The sequence below is a fragment of the Podarcis erhardii genome (assembly GCF_964252035.2).
Source record: "Podarcis erhardii genome assembly, chromosome: 3".
Taxonomy (NCBI): Eukaryota; Metazoa; Chordata; class Lepidosauria; order Squamata; family Lacertidae; genus Podarcis; species Podarcis erhardii.
In genome coordinates, this window is record NC_138507.1 from 5852336 (window position 1) to 5871345 (window position 19010).

At 45.0% G+C, this 19010-nt stretch overlaps 1 protein-coding gene across 1 annotated transcript; it reads right to left on the reverse strand.

Annotated features, from left to right (window-relative positions):
• Window positions 1–292: 292 nt before the first annotated feature.
• On the reverse strand, window positions 293–4870 carry LOC309338850 (histone H3-like centromeric protein A; the record flags this gene model as incomplete). Its single annotated transcript, XM_081856303.1, has 2 exons — window positions 293–1924; window positions 4523–4870. The coding sequence occupies 2 exons, from the start codon at window positions 4868–4870 to the stop codon at window positions 1790–1792; spliced, it is 483 nt and encodes a 160-aa protein (XP_081712429.1). The 3' UTR covers window positions 293–1789.
• Window positions 4871–19010: the final 14140 nt, after the last annotated feature.

Below are 19010 nucleotides of genomic sequence, written 5' to 3' on the forward strand. Positions count from 1 at the left end.
TCACTTCTCGGCTGGACATGAAAATTCATTGCACAGTTCATCCAGAAACGGCAACAACCAGTTTGATGAAGAGTCACAACAGTTTCCTGAACGAAGTAGAATGAAATGGCTTAGCAATCAGACGTGTCTGTTCACATCCCAGCACCAGTGTCATTTGTATTTGCCAAAGCATTCTATAGTTCTTTGGCAACCAAACAGCTGCATGCATGTAGAAAATCTACCACTAAGCTGATAGCAGTCAAGCGCTCAGCACCGGTGAATATGCATCCCATGCGGCAGTCAACCCATCTAGTTTTGTGAGCAAGATTTCAATTTATTTATTAACAAGCGTTCAAACCCGCTTTATTCAAACTTTGACAGAAAACATATTGCAGCATTTAAAAAGAAAAAGAGGTTCACTCTTTCTGTGTCTCTCCCTCCATCCCTGGAATTCACTGTTGGTTTAGAAAAGGACCTGTGTGTATTCGCTCTGGTTTCTGACAGGATTTTTCATTCCCTAGTTTTTGGCAGGGATCAGGCCTGAGGTGAACTTGCTTTCCCTCCATGTCTGGCTGGAGATAAAGCGTTTTTTCCTCCCCTCCAATAATGTTCGAGTTTCTGATGCGAAATGAGAGAATAAGGCGGGAAGAGATAAAATAGACGGCAGAATATCAGCAGGACACGGAATGCGCTGGCCTGAGGCCCTTCAGAGGTTTTGGGTGCATGGGAGCTGTAGTCCAAAATGTCTGGAGGGGCCCATCTTGACAAGAGCCATGCTAGAGCATCCACTTGGGGGGGGGGCAAGCATGGCAGTGAGTAGAAGGGACATCCACTGGCAACAAGAGCAGTTAAGATAAAACTTCATGTTTAAAAACTCCAAAGCAGCATTTCCCAAACTTTGGGTCTCCAGTTGCCCTTGGACCACAACTCCCATCATCCCTAGCTAGCAAGACCAGCAGTCAGGGATGATGGGAGTTGTAGTCTGAAAACAGCTGGACGCCCAAGCCTGGGAAACACCAAGCTCCAAAGCCACATCTAAGTTATGCATTTAAAGCAGTATCGTAACCACTCTAAGCACTCATTGTTTCCTCTCAAAGAATCAAAGAACGGTAGCTTGTTAGGGATGCTGAGAACTGGTAGGAGCGTCCCCTACTTCTTGAGAGAGAGGTTTAGCAATCCATCCCTCTTCGCAGGGAACTCTGGGAATTGTCGCTCTGTGCACCCCTAAACTACAGCTCCCGGGTCTCTTGGAGGGGGGCTAGTTAAAAGCGGCATGATACTGCTTTAAACACACAGTGCTGGTGAGGCCTAAGTAAAAACATTGTGAGAGCAACTTCGGCAAAGCTCCACTGACTTTCCATGAGAAAGATTTTAAAAGCAACGGGGGGTGGGGTGGGGACTCGTGGCTGCCCACAACCATCAGCTCCAGCCAGCATCACCAATGGTCAGGGCCGACAGCAGCTGTGCAACACCTGGAGGGGTCACAGGTCAAGCGTCTCCCTCGCTGGAGTCAAAACAGGGCTTTAAAAGCAATTCACTTGGAGCTGAACAGGGCCCCTTTCTTATTCTGCCCCCTTCCACATATGACAACCCAACACTCCCACCCCGGATCCCACCCCATCATGCCCCACATGGGGCAGGAAGCAGGCGGAAAAAAGGAGGGAGCCAAAGAGCTGAGGCCGCGCTGCCACCCTGACAGGGGCTTTTAGGTCCAAGCCAGGCGCTCCCAGCCTGAAGGAGGTCCCTAAACACGTTGCAGTTTCTGGGATGCTCCTGGTTGCTTTTTCGCTGCTCCCTCGAAGGCAGGATGCTAGCCCAAGCCGCCCTGAATGCCCCGGATCCGCCGAGCCAGCTGTATGTCCTTGGGGTGGAGGGTGACCCGCTTGGCATGGATGGTACAGAGGTAGGCATCCTCCAACAGGAAGACAAGAAACGCTTCGGCGGCCTGGAGGGGAGAGCAAAGGGGGATGGGGAGAGAAGACAGACCAAGTGGGAAGGGTGCAGGCAGTTGGCAGAGGCCCCATTCCCCCCCCCCCATGCTGTTTAACATCTACGTGAAACCGACGAGATTAATAATATATATATTTTTAATACCCCGCCCTCCCCAGCCAAGACTGGGCTCAGGGCAGCTAACAACCAATAATAAAAACAGGTTGATTAAAATACAATTTAAAAGATTAAGATACAACATTAAAACATTAGGATGCAGCCTCTACACAGGAGGAGAAAGAGGGGGAGGGAATCAAACTGATTCTAAGCCAAGGGCCAGGCGGAACAACTCTGTCTTACAGGCCCTGGGAAAGAAATCAGATCCTGCAGGGCCCTGATCTCATGAGACAGAGCGTTCCACCAGGCCGGAGCCAGAGTTGAAAAGGCCCTGGCTCTGGTTGAAGATAACTAACTTCTTTAGGGCCCGGGACCACTAGGGTGTTGCTATTTATGGACCTTGAGGTCCTCCGCGGGGCATACCGGGAGAGGCGGTCCCGTAGGTACGAGGGTCCTAGGCCGTGAAGGGCTTTAAAGGTCAAAACCAGCACCTTAAATCTGACCCTGTGCTCCACCAGGAGCCACTGCAGCTTGAAAAGCACTGGGTGAATATGCTCCCATGGCAGAGACCCCGTGAGGAGCCTCGCTGCAGCATTCTGCACCCGCTGGAGTTTCTGGGACAGCTTCAAGGGCAGCCCCGTGTAGAGCGAATTACAGTAGTCAAGCCTGGAGGTGACCATCGCATGGATCACTGTGGCCAGGTCGGGGCGGGTTAAGGGACCAACTGCTTGATGGGTTTGGGGCCATTTACTTGTGACCCCGGTTTGAGTGATAATTACTCAGGGTTTTTTGCGGGGCAGCACAAAACGCAACAACAAACTTTGGCATCAGTTTGGGGAGGGATCCTTTGCTATCGCTTTAGGCTCAGATGTCCTCAGTGATATAGTGCTTTCTTTACATATTTTTACGCACAAGGCGAAAATGTTCCCCTTCAACCAGTCCTTTGGCTGATTAACCAATCCATGTTGGGTGATGGTGGGTTAATCCTTTTCTATTATGTCATGTCTTTTGTGTTTTTATGTTGCTAACCACCCTGTGATCTTCACCTGAAGGGTGGCATATCAGTTTAATGATGCTGGCTGAGGTTGATGGCAGTGGGACTCTTTGGGGTCATAGGTCATAGGTTACCCCACCCTCGTTTAGCAAATCCACTCCCATCAGCAGGACCCTTCCGGCTGTTCTCACCCCCAATTCCATGGGGGAAGGAGACGGGGCTCATGCCCTCAGGTTACTGCAGGCAGCCCCACAACTCTGCCCCCCCCCCACAAAACAGCTGCCAAATGTCTGCAGGGGGGAGGGGCCCTGCCCTAAATTGTTTCCAGGGTTTAAAAATCCTGGACACGTAGTGAGAGATTTTACTTTCTTGCGCTTCCTGATCACTGCAGATGGTGACAGCAGCCACAAAATTAAAAGACGCCTGCTCCTTGGGAGAACAGCAATGACAAACCTAGACAGCATCTTAAAAAGCAGAGACATCTCCTTGCCGACAAAGGTCCATATAGTTAAAGCTATGGTTTTCCCAGTAGTGATGTATAGAAGTGAGAGCTGGACCATCAAGAAGGCTGATCGCCGAAGAATTGATGCTTTTGAATTATGGTGCTGGAGGAGACTCTTGAGAGTCCCATGGACTGCAAGAAGATCAAACCTCTCCATCAGCCCTGAGTGCTCACTGGAAGGCCAGATCCTGAAGCTGAGGCTCCAATACTTTGGCCACCTCCTGAGAAGAGAAGACTCCCTGGAAAAGACCCTGATGTTGGGAAAGATGGAGGGCACAAGGAGAAGGGGACGACAGAGGACGAGATGGTGGGACAGTGTTCTCGAAGCTACCAGCATGAGTTTGACCAAACTGCAGGAGGCAGTGGAAGACAGGAGTGCCTGGCGTGCTCTGGTCCAGGGGGTCACGAAGAGTCGGACACGACTGAACAACAACAAGGGCCAGCTCCCTTTGCCCCCAGTCCGTAGGGAGGGAGGGTCTGCTGTGGGGCTGCAGCGGCAAGAGGGAAGGGAGCCTTCTGTTCTCATGCAAATGCCATCGCTTCATGGCAGCTTGCAGAAAGGAGATCCGAGACGCTGGCCAATAATAATAATAATTTATTATTTATACCCCTCCCATCTGGCTGGGCCTCCCCAGCCACTCTGGGCGGCTTCCATAGAAACCAAAAATACAGTAAAATATCACACGTTAAAAAACTTCCCAGAACAGGGCTGCCTTAAGATGTCTTCTGAATGTCAGGTAGTTGTTTATCGCTTTGACATCTCGTGGGAGGGCGTTCCACAGGGTGGGCGCCACCACGAAGAAGGCCCTCTGTCTGGTTCCCTGTAGCTTTGCTTCTCGCAGTGAGGGAATCGCCAGAAGGCCCTCGGAGCTGGACCTCAGTGTCCGGGCAGAACGATGGGGGTGGAGACGCTCCTTCAGGTCAAGAGGAAGCCAGCCGGCCCCCTCTCCCTCCCTCCCTCCCTCCCTCCCTCCCTCCGCGCCCCAGATCTCCGCCCTTACCTCCTGCAGGGCGAGCAGGGCCATGGCCTGCCATTGCATGTCGACCCCCCGCGTGTAATCCAGGCAGATCTCCCGCACCACGCGGGCGAAGGGCAGCTTCCGGATGAGCAGGTTGGTGGACTTCTGGTACTTCCGGATCTCCAGCAGGGCTCGCTGGCCCGGGCGGAACCTTCGCCGGCGGGGGCGCGGCGGCTCTTGCGCGGGGGGCGCCCGGCGAGGCGAGGCTGGGGGCGCCCGCTGCCTGCGCGGAGAGGCTCCGGGGCGCCTCCCCCTCCGGGAGGAGGGCGGGGTGGGGGGGGCCCTCCGGGAGGAGGGCGGGGTGGGGGGGCTTCTCCCCGCGCGCCTCATGGCACCTCCGGCAGCGGCAGCGGCGGCGGCGGCGGCTCTGCACACCCTCCTCGCCTCCCCCGTTTGAATTCTCGCTCTCCAGCTCCCGGGAAGGCCGCCCGCCAATCCGCTGCTCGAACGCCGCCGTTCGAATCATCACAGCCAATCGGATGGAGCGGGGGGAGGCGCCTGGGGCGGGAAGTAGGATCCCGAAGAAAAGAGTCAATGGGGGTCCGGGAGCGGGGGCGGGGGCGGGGGAAGTGGGAAGTGGGCGGGAGGTTTTGCTACGTCCCGGCAAGCGATTGGTTAATGTTGGAGAGAAAGGCAGGAGGTTAGTCCAATAGAAGCTGAGAAAACAAACAAACAAACAAACAAAACGACAAAGAAAGATTTCGACTTAAAAGGCAGGTGTTCAGTGGCATCTCAAGGCATTTTCGGAGCTCTTCAGCAATAAATGTACATTTATTGAATTTAAGCCACTTGATGCTGCTCTTTGATTGATTGATTGATTGACAGATGAAAGATAGAAAGGGCTGTGACTCATATCCCAGAGAAATTTAGGGGAGTCAGGTTGCCTCAGAGTTTCAAAAAGCCTTTTCATTTTTTTTAAATAGTATTTATTCAAATTTTAAAAATTACAAAGATACATAACTTTACATAACTTTCTTTCTTTTGCTTATTTCCTTGACCTCCTCACACCTCCCTTTTTTGTTCAATTAGATGTTTCAGCAAATCCTTTGCAACTTTGTTTTTATCCTAATAATTTATCTTAATATACTGTAATTCTCGTCTTTCACCAATTAAAAAACCAATTTTAACCTAATCCTTTATATGATTTCTGCTAAAACCACATTACTTCATTCCAACAACCTTCTAACATTCCTTAATTTTGCAGTGTTTCTGTAGATAGACTTTAAATTTTTTTCCAATCCTCTTCCACCAACTCTTCACCTTGGTCTCGGATTCTGCCAGTCATTTCCGCCAATTCCATATAGTCCATCACTTTCATCTGCCATTCTTCCTGGTCAAAAAGCCTTTTCAGGTATTGATACAGAGCTGGCCCAAGACATTTTGGCTCCTGGGATGAATCACACAATGGCACACAGGCCTTCCAGAGAAGATCAAGGAGTCAGGAACAAGGAGTGGAATAAAGAGCTGCGTCAGGAATGGGGGGGCAAGGAGTGAAGATCTACCTCAGGAACAAGGGCTGGGGTGTCAAATCAACCTTACCTGAAGTTTGAAGTGGGGCCTCACTCCAAATCACACTGGGTGGGTGCAGATGCCAGGATAACGCCCTGACCTGGCCACAGTGATCCATGCGACGGCCATCTCCAGGCTTGACTACTGTAAGTCACTCTACGCAGGGCTGCCCTTGAAGCTGTCCCAGAAACTCCAGCGGGTGCAGAATGCTGCAGCCAGGCTCCTCACGGGGTCTCTGCCATGGGAGCATATTCACCCAGTGCTTTTCAAGCTGCACTGGCTCCCGGTAGAGTACAGGGTCAGATTTAAGGTGCTGCTTTTGACCTTTAAAGCCCTTCACGACCTATGGAACCGCCTTTCCCGGTATGCCGCACGGAGAGCCTCAAGGTCCATAAATAGCAACACCCTAGTGGTCCCGGGCCCTAAGGAAGTTAGATTGGCTTCAACCAGAGCCAGGGCCTTTTCAACACTGGCCCCGGCCTGGTGGAACGCTCTGCCTCATGAGACCAGGGCCCTGCAGGATCTGATTTCTTTCTGCAGGGTCTGTAAGACAGAGTTGTTCCGCCTGGCCTTTGGCTTAGAATCAGTTTGATTCCCTCCCCCTCTTTCTTTTTTCCTTTCCTTCTCCTCCTGCGATGAGGCTACATTTTATTATTTTAATGTTTCAATATTTTAATGTTGTATTTTAATTTTGTTTTTAAGTTGTAATCATTCAACTTGTTTTTATTATTGCTTGTAAGCCGCTCTGAGCCCGGCCTTGGCTGGGGAGGGCAGGGTATAAATAAAAATTATTATTATTATTACTACTATATTTCTGGGGTCAGCAAATGTTTTCAGCAGGGGGCCGGTCCACTGTCCCTCAGACCTTGTGGGGGGCCGGACTATATTTTGGAGGAAAAAAATGAACGAATTCCTATGCCCCACAAATAACCCAGAGATGTACTTTAAATAAAAGCACACATTCTATTCATGTAAAAACAAGCTGATTCCTGGACCATCCACAGGCCAGATTTAGAAGGCGATTGAACTGGATCCGGCCCCAGGGCCTTTGGTTTTTTTTTATAATAATATTTATTAAAGTTTCAAAGAGATTACAAAAATGAAAAAAGAGAAAAAGAAAACAAAAAGAAATACAAAGTACAAAAAAAGAGTAAAAAAACACACAATTAAAAACATTTCAATCTTTCCATGTTTTGTCTTTCATTTACTTATTTCCCTGACCTCCTCCCACCTCCCACTTTTGTATTCTAGTTCAATAGTTGTTTCAGCAAGTTCTTACCCTTTTTGCATTTATCTTGATACTTTATCATAATAAATTATAATTTTACATTTATACATGTTAACAATCCATTTTTATGTACCCCTTAACAACATTATTGCTAAAACCACTTAACTTCATTCCAACCTCCCTCTAACATTCCTCCTGGCTGGGAGACCAGCATCGCATAATGTTCACTAAGGATGTAGAGGAGGCGTGTGCCATAGCAGTTGCTGCTGCCACAGAAGACACGGATTCATTCCTTGAAGGCCAAATCTGCTGCCCCTGTGGATCCTGCTGCTAATCTTGCCTCATAGGCCGGCCATTTCTTGATAGTTGCTGGGTATGTCTCCCAAATCTGCAAAGCCTTAGTGAGCCTGCTTGAACTCTTTTTTGTCAAACCAAAGCCTTAATACTTAGCAGCAATGGTTGACGATAGATCAATATGATGTGTAGCCTATTATTCTCAGGCTTGACAGGAACATTTGCCTGGTCCATTAACAAGGCTTGCAAACACGGGGGACCTGCAGCCTGGCCTGTCTGGGTCCTTGATGCCCCCTTTAAAGCCCTGATTCAGAAAATAACTGTGGATGTTGAAAAAAGGGAACAGGTTGAGAGTTGGGGCTACTTGAGGAATTAAACCTGGTAATAATTACAAAGATAGTCTGTCAAACATTTGAAACTGCAAAACACAGCACCTGCCCCAGGCCCTGATCCCTTGGGCAGCAGGAGACAGACGGTTTAGTTTTGTAAAGTAAAATGCCCCAAGCATGTCCTGATTTCAAGGCTGCACAAAAACCCCTTGCTCTTTGGACCTTTCTTTACAAAAGGAGGGAGCAATCAGGTGACACCCTGTGGGGTGAAGTAGGGGAAATCCAGCTGATGCTCAGGAGTTATGAGATGGTTGGAGATTTTCTTATTTTCTCCCAACCCCATTTTTTTCAAAGTGTTTTTGTTTAAAGATAAGAGCCATTCCAAGTGGCCTTTAAATAAAATTCTTTTAAAAAACATTTCAACCCCCCCCCCCCTTGAAATTCCATCCCCTGGAGCTTCAACCACCCCTTTCTGACCTTTGAACTATAGTATGTGTTTGTGGGAGGGGTTATTGGTATGCTTTTGTTTATTACCATATTTTTTGCTCTTGTTTTCCTCCTCCAAAAACTAGGTGCGTCTTATGGTCTTATATGGTCTTATAGAGTGAAAAATACGGTATGTATTTTGTGTTCTCATTTTGAAATGAAGTCGCTCCAGCTCTTTGGTGATTCTGATTATTTTCTGCACCTTTTCCAGCTCAACAATATCCAAACCACGCAAGACCCCATGCAGACCTTGTAATCCTTCTTTCAGCATCAGTAAGGGGAGGGCGGAGACAGGGCCAGGCGGGTCTTCCACCTGGGCTGCTTGTAAGGAAGGAGGCAGGCAGGTGGGGGTTGGCTGAGGGCAGGTGGATGTCAGTGGGGCAGTGCCCCATTTCCCCTAATGGGCCAGCCACTTGACACATTCCCCCTCTACAGGGAAAGCAATCTTTAGGCGTCCTGCGTATTGTCCAAAGAGCTGGTCAAGCGAAGAGTACACCGATGGGGCAGTGAAGACTGCCATTCATGAATTGCTCGGCCAGAGTCCTTGCAGGAAAAAGGGCACCTGGATGCCTGGTTTCAGCCATATGAATGACCAGGCAGTGGTGAAGTACCGTATTTTTCGCCCTATAGGACGCACTTTTTCCCCCTCCAAAAATGAAGGGTAAATGTGTGTGCGTCCTATGGGGCGAATGCAAGCTTCAGGAAGCTATCCGCAAGCCTTGGGAGCCCGGCACGACTTCCCGCCGGGCTCCCAAGGCTTGCGGACAGCAGCCTGTTCTGGGGTCAGGGGTCAGGGGAAGCTCAGGCTTCCCTCGCCCCGCGCCTGGGGGGGAAATAATTTTTTTTCCTTTATTTCTCTCCCCCCAAACTAGGTGCGCCCTATAGGGCGAAAAATACGGTATATGCACCAGCCTCCCAGGGTGTGCGCATGGGGCATGCCCCCATGGGTGTGGGGTGTGGAGGGAGCTCGCTGATCCCAGCCTGGTTGCGTGGGCTAGAACACTGCCTGGGCAATGCTGCTGTTGCCTCTCCTCTCGCCTCCCCCCTGCCAATCACGCTTGACCCAGGAGTGGAGCCCCTGGGTGCAGCTCAGCTGCTCATCGGGGTCAAGGCCTGGGCGAGCAGAGGGTGGAGAGCACCAGTGCGCCTTGCCTAGCTCTTGCCGCCAATGGGTGGGTGTCAGCATCCTGGGTGGGAGGAGGGTCTCTTCAACACTTCCGGCACAGTTTGCCACACACCCGGGTTTTTCCGGACAATTTGCCAATTTTAGAAAATTCCGCCTGAATGCTATTTTTGACAGATGAATCGAGACTATGTCTGGGAAATTCCAGGCATAAGGCAGACCTGCAATTACTGAATATAGATCGCTGGTATAATATAGTCTGGCAAAGAGCCATAATGGAAAAATTGTCAAAAATTGAAGGTAGCAGAAAAAACATACCTGTGTGGTATGAACTTATTACTTATACAAATGAAACAAGACAGGGGTGAGAAACAGCTACAAGTTATACTGCAATATGGCAGAGATAAGCAGGCAATATTCTTTAGTTATCTCCTACTATTCTGTGTTTTTCAAACTGATTGACTGAATACTCCATTGTACTGCTTTAGTGTCATCACTTCATTATTTTGTACTGTAAAATAAAATGTTTTGCATTAACCCACTAGTGACCCATTTTTTGTTAGTCTTGGCATGTTTTATGTTTGCACAAAGAAGTGATAATTTAAAAAAAACACACCTTAAAATCAACAACAACTCCCATTATTCCTGACTGTCGGCCATGCAGGCTGGGACTGATGGGACTTGGAGTCCAACAACATCTAGAAGACACCCTACTTTGGCTAATTCCAGGATAGTGTTGCTGAGCCACTGATGTGAGTGAGTGCTACAGCTCTTTCAGTCCTGCCTGGTTGGAATCTCAGCAGCAGTGCCTTAAGTGCACAAAGAGCAGAGCTGAAAATGAATATTCTGGAGAAGTGTCTCACTCTCATGATTCCACGCATTTTCATTATACAGTGGTACCTCAGGTTACATACGCTTCAGGTTACATACGCTTCAGGTTACAGGCTCCGCTAACCCAGAAATATTGCTTCAGGTTAAGAACTTTGCTTCAGGATGAGAATAGAAACTGTGCTCCAGCGGTGCGGCAGCAGCAGGAGGCCCCATTAGCTAAAGTGGTGCTTCAGGTTAAGAACAGTTTCAGGTTAAGTACGGACCTCCGGAACGAATTAAGTACTTAACCCGAGGTACCACTGTACGAGGAACTAAGGGGAATGCATTGCAATTCTTCTGTCTTCAGTATATACAAAAATTCCATATTCTGTACATTAGAGAACGAAAACAAGACGGAAACAAAGCAATTCCCATGATGGGGCCTAACAGGGAGGGGGAAGGTCAAGGTTAAAGACTGAGTGGCATAGCATCTGACAAGTTGTGACACAGCAACAATGGCTCGGGGGATGCTTGTGTTGCATAGTCAGCCCTATGCTTTCTGAACTGTACTACTCTTCCATCTCAGAATGGGCCAATGACAAAGACACTCTATACAGAGAAATCCAAATCAGGAATAGAAAAGGCTGGTTTTTTTTACGGCGTCGTACAGCTGCTCTCTGCCTTGGAGATGACTGGGAAGTTTTTAATCAATAATCCTCTGTGAGTGCTATAGTCTGACAGAGGAGACATAATCCAGGGTCCTTGAACAAATCTCGTGGAGTTTCGCTCTTAAAGAGAAAATGAATGAGGTTAAGCAGGGATTAGTGAGGCTACAGCGAACATCAGGTCTAAGCACGGTCACAATAGTGTTTATATGTTGATTTATAATAGCCATTTTTTAGTATAAAAACCAACTCATCACACACCCCGCCCATGGTGATCATCAAGGACAATTGATAAAAGGCCATTGACAGATCAGCAGAGTAGGCATAACTCTGGCACATACAAAGAAGGGGGTGGAGACTAAAATATTTGGTTCAGATTATGTCTTGTTAATGGAGAAGTCTGAGGGCTCCCTTGGACAAAAAACAAGGACACCAGCCAGGAATACCAGAGCAAAACAGCAGCCAGTAGGCTTGGTCTTTATTGAAAACTGTTGCGTCAGGACTCCCACCCGCCACAAGGTGGAAAAAGATGGAAGCCCCGAACAAAAGAGCCCTCAAACTTTTATTAGCTGCTAATCCCCACGTTACACCCCCCCCCCAACTACATCACGGTTACATCATGAAAGGGGAGGTCTGGTGGCAGTAATCTGAGCATCCTGGGCCCTGCCCCATGGTTCTCCCTGCCCTCCACCAAACACCCATCAAGTGTAACAAGTGTTTTGTGGGGACAAATCACAAAAGTGATTGTGCTGGTTTTGGTAGTGGGCTGCATGTGCATGATATCTGCTGGAGGGGCAACCCCCCCCCCCAACCTATACATAAATTCCTGCAACAGTTTAAAGAGTTCCGTTTCATTCTGTTTCAAAAGGTTTTGCATTTTGTAATAGAAAGATGCCTTAAACCATTCAACAATCTTTTTTAAAAGGTAAAGGCTGTTTCTTATGTATTGAAATTACCTTCAGACAATTCAAATAAGAATCTGGGGAAAGAATTAATGTGAATGAATGCAGTTTCTTTTACAATTTTGGGGAAGCTGTAGTTGCATACATGAAAAAAGTCCTATCTTTCTTTGGTACCAATTGGCCGACCATACCCAAGAGAAAAGCCTCCGGTTTCTTTGCAAATGTCCACTTAAGGATTTTCTTAATTTCATTATAGATCATTTCCCAGTAGGCCTTAATCTTTGGGCAGGTCCACCAAAGGTGGTAGAAAGTTCCTTCACATTCGTTACATTTCCAGCATTTGTTATTGGGCAAATGATATATCTTTGCAAGCTTGACTGGGGTCATGTACCACCTATAGATCATTTTCATTATGTTTTCTTTCAAGGCACTACATGCCGTAAATTTAAGGCCTGTGGTCCATAACTGTTCCCAATCAGCAAACATAATATCATGACCTAAGTCTTGTGCCCATTTGATCATAGCTGATTTAACCGTTTCATCCTGTGTGTTCCATTTCAGCAACAAGTTATACATTTTAGACAAATTCTTAGTATTGGTCTCTAACAGTTCTGTTTCCAATTTTGACCTCTCCTTCTGAAATCCTAGTTTCCTGTCCTGCTTAAAAATCTCATTTATCTGATAATAGTGTAACCAGTCTCGAACTTTGGATTTTAGTTTCTCAAAGCTCTGTAATTTAACTTTTTCACCGTCATATTCTATAATTTCACAATATTTTGGCCAATTAGAATCCATGTTAAGTTTTTTCACCGCTCTAGCTTCCATTGGTGACAACCATCTGGGTGTTTTACTTTCCAACAAATCCTTATATCGATTCCAAACATTATACAAAGCTTTCCTGACAATATGATTTTTAAAGCCTTTATAAACCTTTGCCTTGTCATACCATAGATATGCATGCCAGCCAAAATTATTATCATACCCTTCCAAGTCTAAAATGTCTGTATCTTCAAGAAGTAGCCATTGCTTCAACCAGCAGAAAGCTGCCGCTTCGTAGTAAAGTCTTAAGTCCGGCAGAGCAAAACCCCCCCTATCTTTTGCATCAGTTAAAATCTTAAATTTTATTCTGGGCTTTTTGCCCTGCCAGACAAATGTGGATATATCTTTCTGCCACTTCTTGAAACAGTCCATCCTATCTAGAACTTGCAATGTCTGAAACAAAAACAACAATCTCGGCAATACATTCATCTTGATAACAGCAATTCGGCCTAACAAGGATAGTCTCAACCTAGACCATATGTCAAGATCTTTCTTAACTTCCGACCAACATTTCTCATAATTATCTTTAAATAGATTCACATTCTTAGATGTTAAATTCACCCCCAGGTATTTCACTTTTTTTGTTATTTCCAAACCGGTTTCCCTTTGAAAACTATCTTTTTCCCCCGTCATTAGATTTTTTTCCAGTACCTTTGTCTTCTGTTTATTTAATTTAAAACCTGCCACTTGACCAAATATTTCAATTAGTTCTAAAACTCTTTTTGTACTGGCTTCTGGCTGTTGCAAAGTCAAAACTAGGTCATCTGCAAATGCTCTTAACTTATAATGTTTAGCTCCGAGGTGTATTCCTTCAACCAGCTGGTCCCTTCTAATCATATTCAACAACACCTCCAGGACCGATATAAACAATAGAGGGGATATTGGGCATCCCTGTCGTGTCCCTTTTTCTATTGGGATCTCGTCCATAACCACACCATTCACAATTAATTTAGCTTTTTGCTCAGAGTATATTGCACCTATACCGTTTTCAAAATTTTGGCCTACCCCCATCCCCTAGAGATTCCTCTTCATAAAGCTCCAAGAAATATTGTCAAAGGCTTTCTCCGCATCCACAAAAATCAAAACTGCTTTTCTATTTATATCAGTCTCCAATAGTTCCAAAATATCTATAATGTTCCTTACATTGTCTGACATATGTCTCCCTGGGAGAAAGCCTGTTTGGTCCTTGTGAATCTCCTCTAACAACACTTTTTAAAATCTTTTTGCTAAAATGTCTGCAAAAATTTTGTAATCCACGTTTAAGAGTGATATAGGGCGGTAGTTCTTAACTTGATGTTTCTCAGTTTCTGTCTTCGGTATAAGTGAGATAAATGCTTCTTTCCACGATTCGGGAGCCTTTTTCCCCTCCAGAATTTGGTTGCAAACTTCTTTCAATGGTTGTATTAGCCATTCCTTCATTGCTTTGTAGTATCTCGCCGTCAGCCCGTCTGGTCCTGGTGATTTTCCCAATTGCATATTCTGGATGGCACCCTCTCTTTCCTGGTTCGTAATTTTCTCATTTAAAATCCTTTTATTTTTTTCCGAAATCTTTGACAGTCCATGTTTTTTAATAAATTCTTCTATCTCTTGTTCATTTTTTGGCCCTTGTGCATACAGTTTCTTGAAAAAACTTTGAAAACAATTACTAATTTCATTTGGTTTATTGATAGATTTTCCATCTACCTCGAGAAATGTCACAGTATTCAACTTTTGTCTCTTTTTCAGTTGCCATGACAGCAGTTTCCCACATTTATCTGCTGATTCAAAAGTCTTTTGCCTCATTTGTTTTATTTTCCATTCTATTTCTTGGTTCATCAGTTCCATGTATTGGGTCTGGTGATACTTTATTTCTCTTAAAATCTCCTGAGATTTAGGTTTTGATCTCAGTTTCTTCTCTCCTTCTTTCATTTGTTTCCAAATTTTTTCTTTCTTCTCATTCTGTTGTTTCCTCTTTATCGAATTCTGCTGGATTAGAAAACCACGCATCACGGCCTTGCTTGCATCCCATATTATTCTTCTTTCCACATCTGTTCTTAGGTTTATTTCGAAGTAGTCTTTCAGTGTCTTTTGGGCCTTTTTATAAATTGCTTCATCTCTAAAAAGGGTGTCATTCATTCTCCATCTGAAGGTTCCGGCTGTTGTCAATTTCATTTCCATCTTTACTGCATTATGGTCAGAGCAAGTTTTTGGGCAGATTTCTGTTTTTTTAACCCTTGGTGCCAGATTGCTAGAAATCCATATTTGGTCAATCCTGGTCCATGTCATTTTTGCTTCAGAGAAAAAGGTCCCCTCTCTTTCCAGAGGGTTCCTTGTTCTCCAAATGTCAATCAAGTCCATTGTGTCAGTCAGTTCGAAGAAAGTCTTTGGTAGTCTCCCATCCTTAGAAATTACTTGTCTTTGAGCTTTATCCATATTTGTGGAGACAACTCCATTCATATCACCCATCATTATAATTTTATAGTCCATAAAGTCCATTAAGGTCTCGTGCAACTTCTTGAAGAACTCAGCCTTCCCCTCATTAGGTGCATAGATTCCTACAATCAGAATTTTTTCTCCTTGAGTTTGAATTTCCACTGCCAGAAATCTTCCTTGTTCATCCTTAAAGATCATTTTTGGTTCCAATTTTTCCTTGACATAGATCACCACTCCTCTTTTCTTAACTTTATCTGAGGAAATAAATTCCAGTCCTAATCTCTTATTTGTCAGAAGTTTTCTGTGTATCCTGGCAATATGAGTTTCTTGCAAGCATATTATGTCTAAATATTCTTTCTTTAGTATATGAAACACTTGGGCCCTTTTTCAGGGATGGTTGAGACCATTGCAGTTCCAACTCAGAAGTTGCAGAGACATTTTTGTTACTGGGTATCTTTTCCACCGACTGCTCCAAGTTCTTGTTCCTGATCGGTCGGTGCTGGAGTCAATCCAAATGATAAGTTTGCAATATCCGGTATTTCCCTCTCACTCACAGTTCCTTTCTGAAAGTCCTCAAAATTTCTCTCCAAAAAGTGTTCTTTATCTTGAATTGTTTTTATTTTAATTTTCTTCCCTTTAAAGTTAAAGGACAACCCTTTAACTTTAAAGTTAAAGGACAACCCTTTGCCAAGAATTCTCTTGGCAAAGTATTGGAAGATGCAAGAATTACCTACTCTGGAAGAATGGCAGACGAAGGTGACTGAATTTATGGGACTGGCAGAGATGACCGGCAGAATCCGTGATCAGAGGAGAGAGACAGTGGAAGAGGACTGGAAAAAATTTAAAATATATCTTAAGAACTGCTGTAAAATTTCAGACTGATAAAATGTCAAGGGGTAAGAAACAGAGAATTATAGCTGTAAATGCTTAAGTTAAGAGAACCTGAGGGAAGTTAAATATAGAAATGGAATGAAGGATTGCTAAAAAAAAAAAAATTGGAAACAAGGGTGCAGTGAAGGGGAGGTATGGGGAAGTCATGTGTTGTTTGTGAATGTTTTTCTTTGTGTGTTTTTTGTTTATGAAAATTAATAAAAATTATTTTAAAAAAAAATACAATTTTGGGGAAGCTGGAAATGGCTGCCTTGTGCTATACTTTGTCACTTAAAAATATTGCTGACTGGATTTTCCAGTGCTGATGTCTCGCAGTGAATGAGTTTAATGTAAAGTGGGATGTTGATGGAACTTAACATAAAATGAAAGTTGTGGAAACAAATAGTTATATTGCACTTCCCAAACAGGAAATCATGGGCTGTACCCAATGGTTGCATGAATGGAAGGCTGTTTTGTGTAACTTTGCTTTCCAATGCTCATTACAAGTTTCCAGTTTTCAGGTCCATTCTTGCATTATTGCTTCCAATTGATAGTGGATGAGGACTTGGGAACTTCATAATTGAGTCTTGAATAACTGCTCCAAGGTCAGTTTCAGTTCCTGCACTGGAAATAGGCTTTAATTACTATATCCTGCATTAACTTCCCCCTCTTTTCTATAGTGAAATAGCGCTATTCTTCTATTATAATTTTTTAAAACCCTATGGGAGAAAAAGCACAACAGAATTTGTTTACCCAACAGAAATTGACATTGGAGCAATTAAGTTATTCAACAGGCAAGTATGAAGCTGTTGTTGTAAACAAAATCTGCCCTTATTCCTTTATGGGGTACACAAGAGCCCTTATAAAGGTTCTCCATCGGTAGGAGAAAATAACAGAGGCCAACCAGAGAATACAGTGGTACCTCTGCTTACGTACTTAATTCGTACCGGAGGTCCGTTCTTTTTTTTTTTTTTAAAAAAATAATTTTTATTAATTTTACAACATAAACAAAAAACAAACAAACATAACACGACTTCCCCATACCTCCCCTTCACTGCATCCTTGTTTTAAATTTTTTAGCAATCCTTCATCCATTTTTATATTTAATTCTCTTTAAAATTTTCTTAAGCTTAAATTTTTACAGCTGTAATTCTTTATATCAAATCCCTTGACATCTTAACATTCCGAAATTTTACAACAATTTTTAAGATAGATTTTAATTTTTTTCCAGTCTTCTTCCACTGTCTCTCTCCTCTGGTCACGAATTCTGCTGGTCATCTCTGCCAGTCCCATAAATTCAGTCACCTTGGTCTGCCATTCTTCCAGAGTAGGTAGTTCTTTAGTCTTCCAATACTTTGCCAAAAGAATTCTTGCTGCTGTTGTTGCGTACATAAAAAATGTTCTATCTTTCTTTGGAACCATTTGGCCTACCATGCCCAAGAGAAAAGCCTCCGGTTTCTTTACAAATGTCCACTTAAGGATTTTCTTAATTTCATTATAGATCATTTCCCAGTAGGCCTTAATCTTCGGGCAGGTCCGGAGGTCCGTTCTTAACCTGAAACTGTTCTTAACCTGAAGCACCACTTTAGCTAATGGGGCCTCGCGCTCCTGCTGCGCCGCCGACGTGTGATTTGTGTTCTCATTGTGAAGCAAAGTTCTTAACCCGAGGTACTATTTCTGGGTTAGCGGAGTCTGTAACCTGAAACGTATGTAACCTGTAGCGTATGGTACCCGAGGTACCACTCTACTGGGAAGCAAAGCAGCTAGTAAGCCTGATCTTTATTGACTGTTGCAACAGGGTGCCCCCCCCCCCCCCCCGCATGCAGGAGAGAGGAGGAGGACCCTGAACAATGGCAAGGCCTTATATATCCATTTTGAAATTCCCTGCCATGGAGCTCCTGTTGTTCGGTCCCAGCTCCTGCCAACCTAGCAGTTCGAAAGCATGTCAAAGTGCAAGTAGATAAATAGGTACCACTCCGGCGGGAAGGTAAACGGCATTTCCATGCACTCTGGTTCTCCAGAAGTGGCTTAGTCATGCTGGCCACATGACCCAGAAGCTGTACGTCGGCTCCCTCGGCCAATAAAGCGAGATGAGCGCCGCAACCCCAGAGTTGGTCATGACTTGACCTAATGGTCAGGGGTCCCTTTACCTTTACCTTTTGCTTGGTACATTTATGTTCATTTAAAGGTACAAGAGCCCTGAGAAGTCTCAATAGTGCTCTGGCAGAGACTACATTAGACAGGCTGGTGCTGAAATTGCATTTAAAAATTAGGCCAGTGAAAATCAAGAAAATACTGGGATATGGAATAATGTGGCCAGATACAAAAAGAAAGAAAGACAGCAAAGGAAATGACTTCTGCACCTTTAACAGTTGTGTAGAGCAGGGAGTTTCAGCAGAGCTCCATCTTCTGACATTTCCTCTCTTCAGTGACATGACCTTGTTAAGGAAAATTCTGGGTTGAAAGACTGCTCAACAGCCCAGCTCATCGGGGTCCAAGTCCCCCGCCATGCGGTCAGTAAAAGAAGAAAATTCCACTCCAAGCAATTTGGAGCAAAACAGCAGTCAGTAGACTTAGATCCTTTATTGTTGCACAACAGGTTCAACAGCAGCGAGGGAACCCAGAGCATGGGGCGAAATTGACTTTTAAAACTTTCCCACCATATCCCAGAGTACAGTTCGCACAACATCATCAATACATCATTGCTACATCACTAACATGTCACAAAAGGGGAGGGTTACACAAGATTAGCATAGGCAGCTATGTCAGGGCAACACCCAAGTATAAGATTAACATAGGCAAACATGTCTTAAGTACCCACCACCCAAAGTACAATAGAACTTCCTTTGCATGTCTGGAGCCGGAGGCAAGTCTGGTGATGAGATTTGGCTTCCCTTGGAGACCAATGAGCCCAGCAATTGCCACCTCTGGGCATTTCCTGGGGTAGGAGATGTGTATACATGTCTTCAAGCTTGGGGAGGTGGGAGGGGAAAGAGTCCTTTTTCCAAGGGCAAAATGGTGTC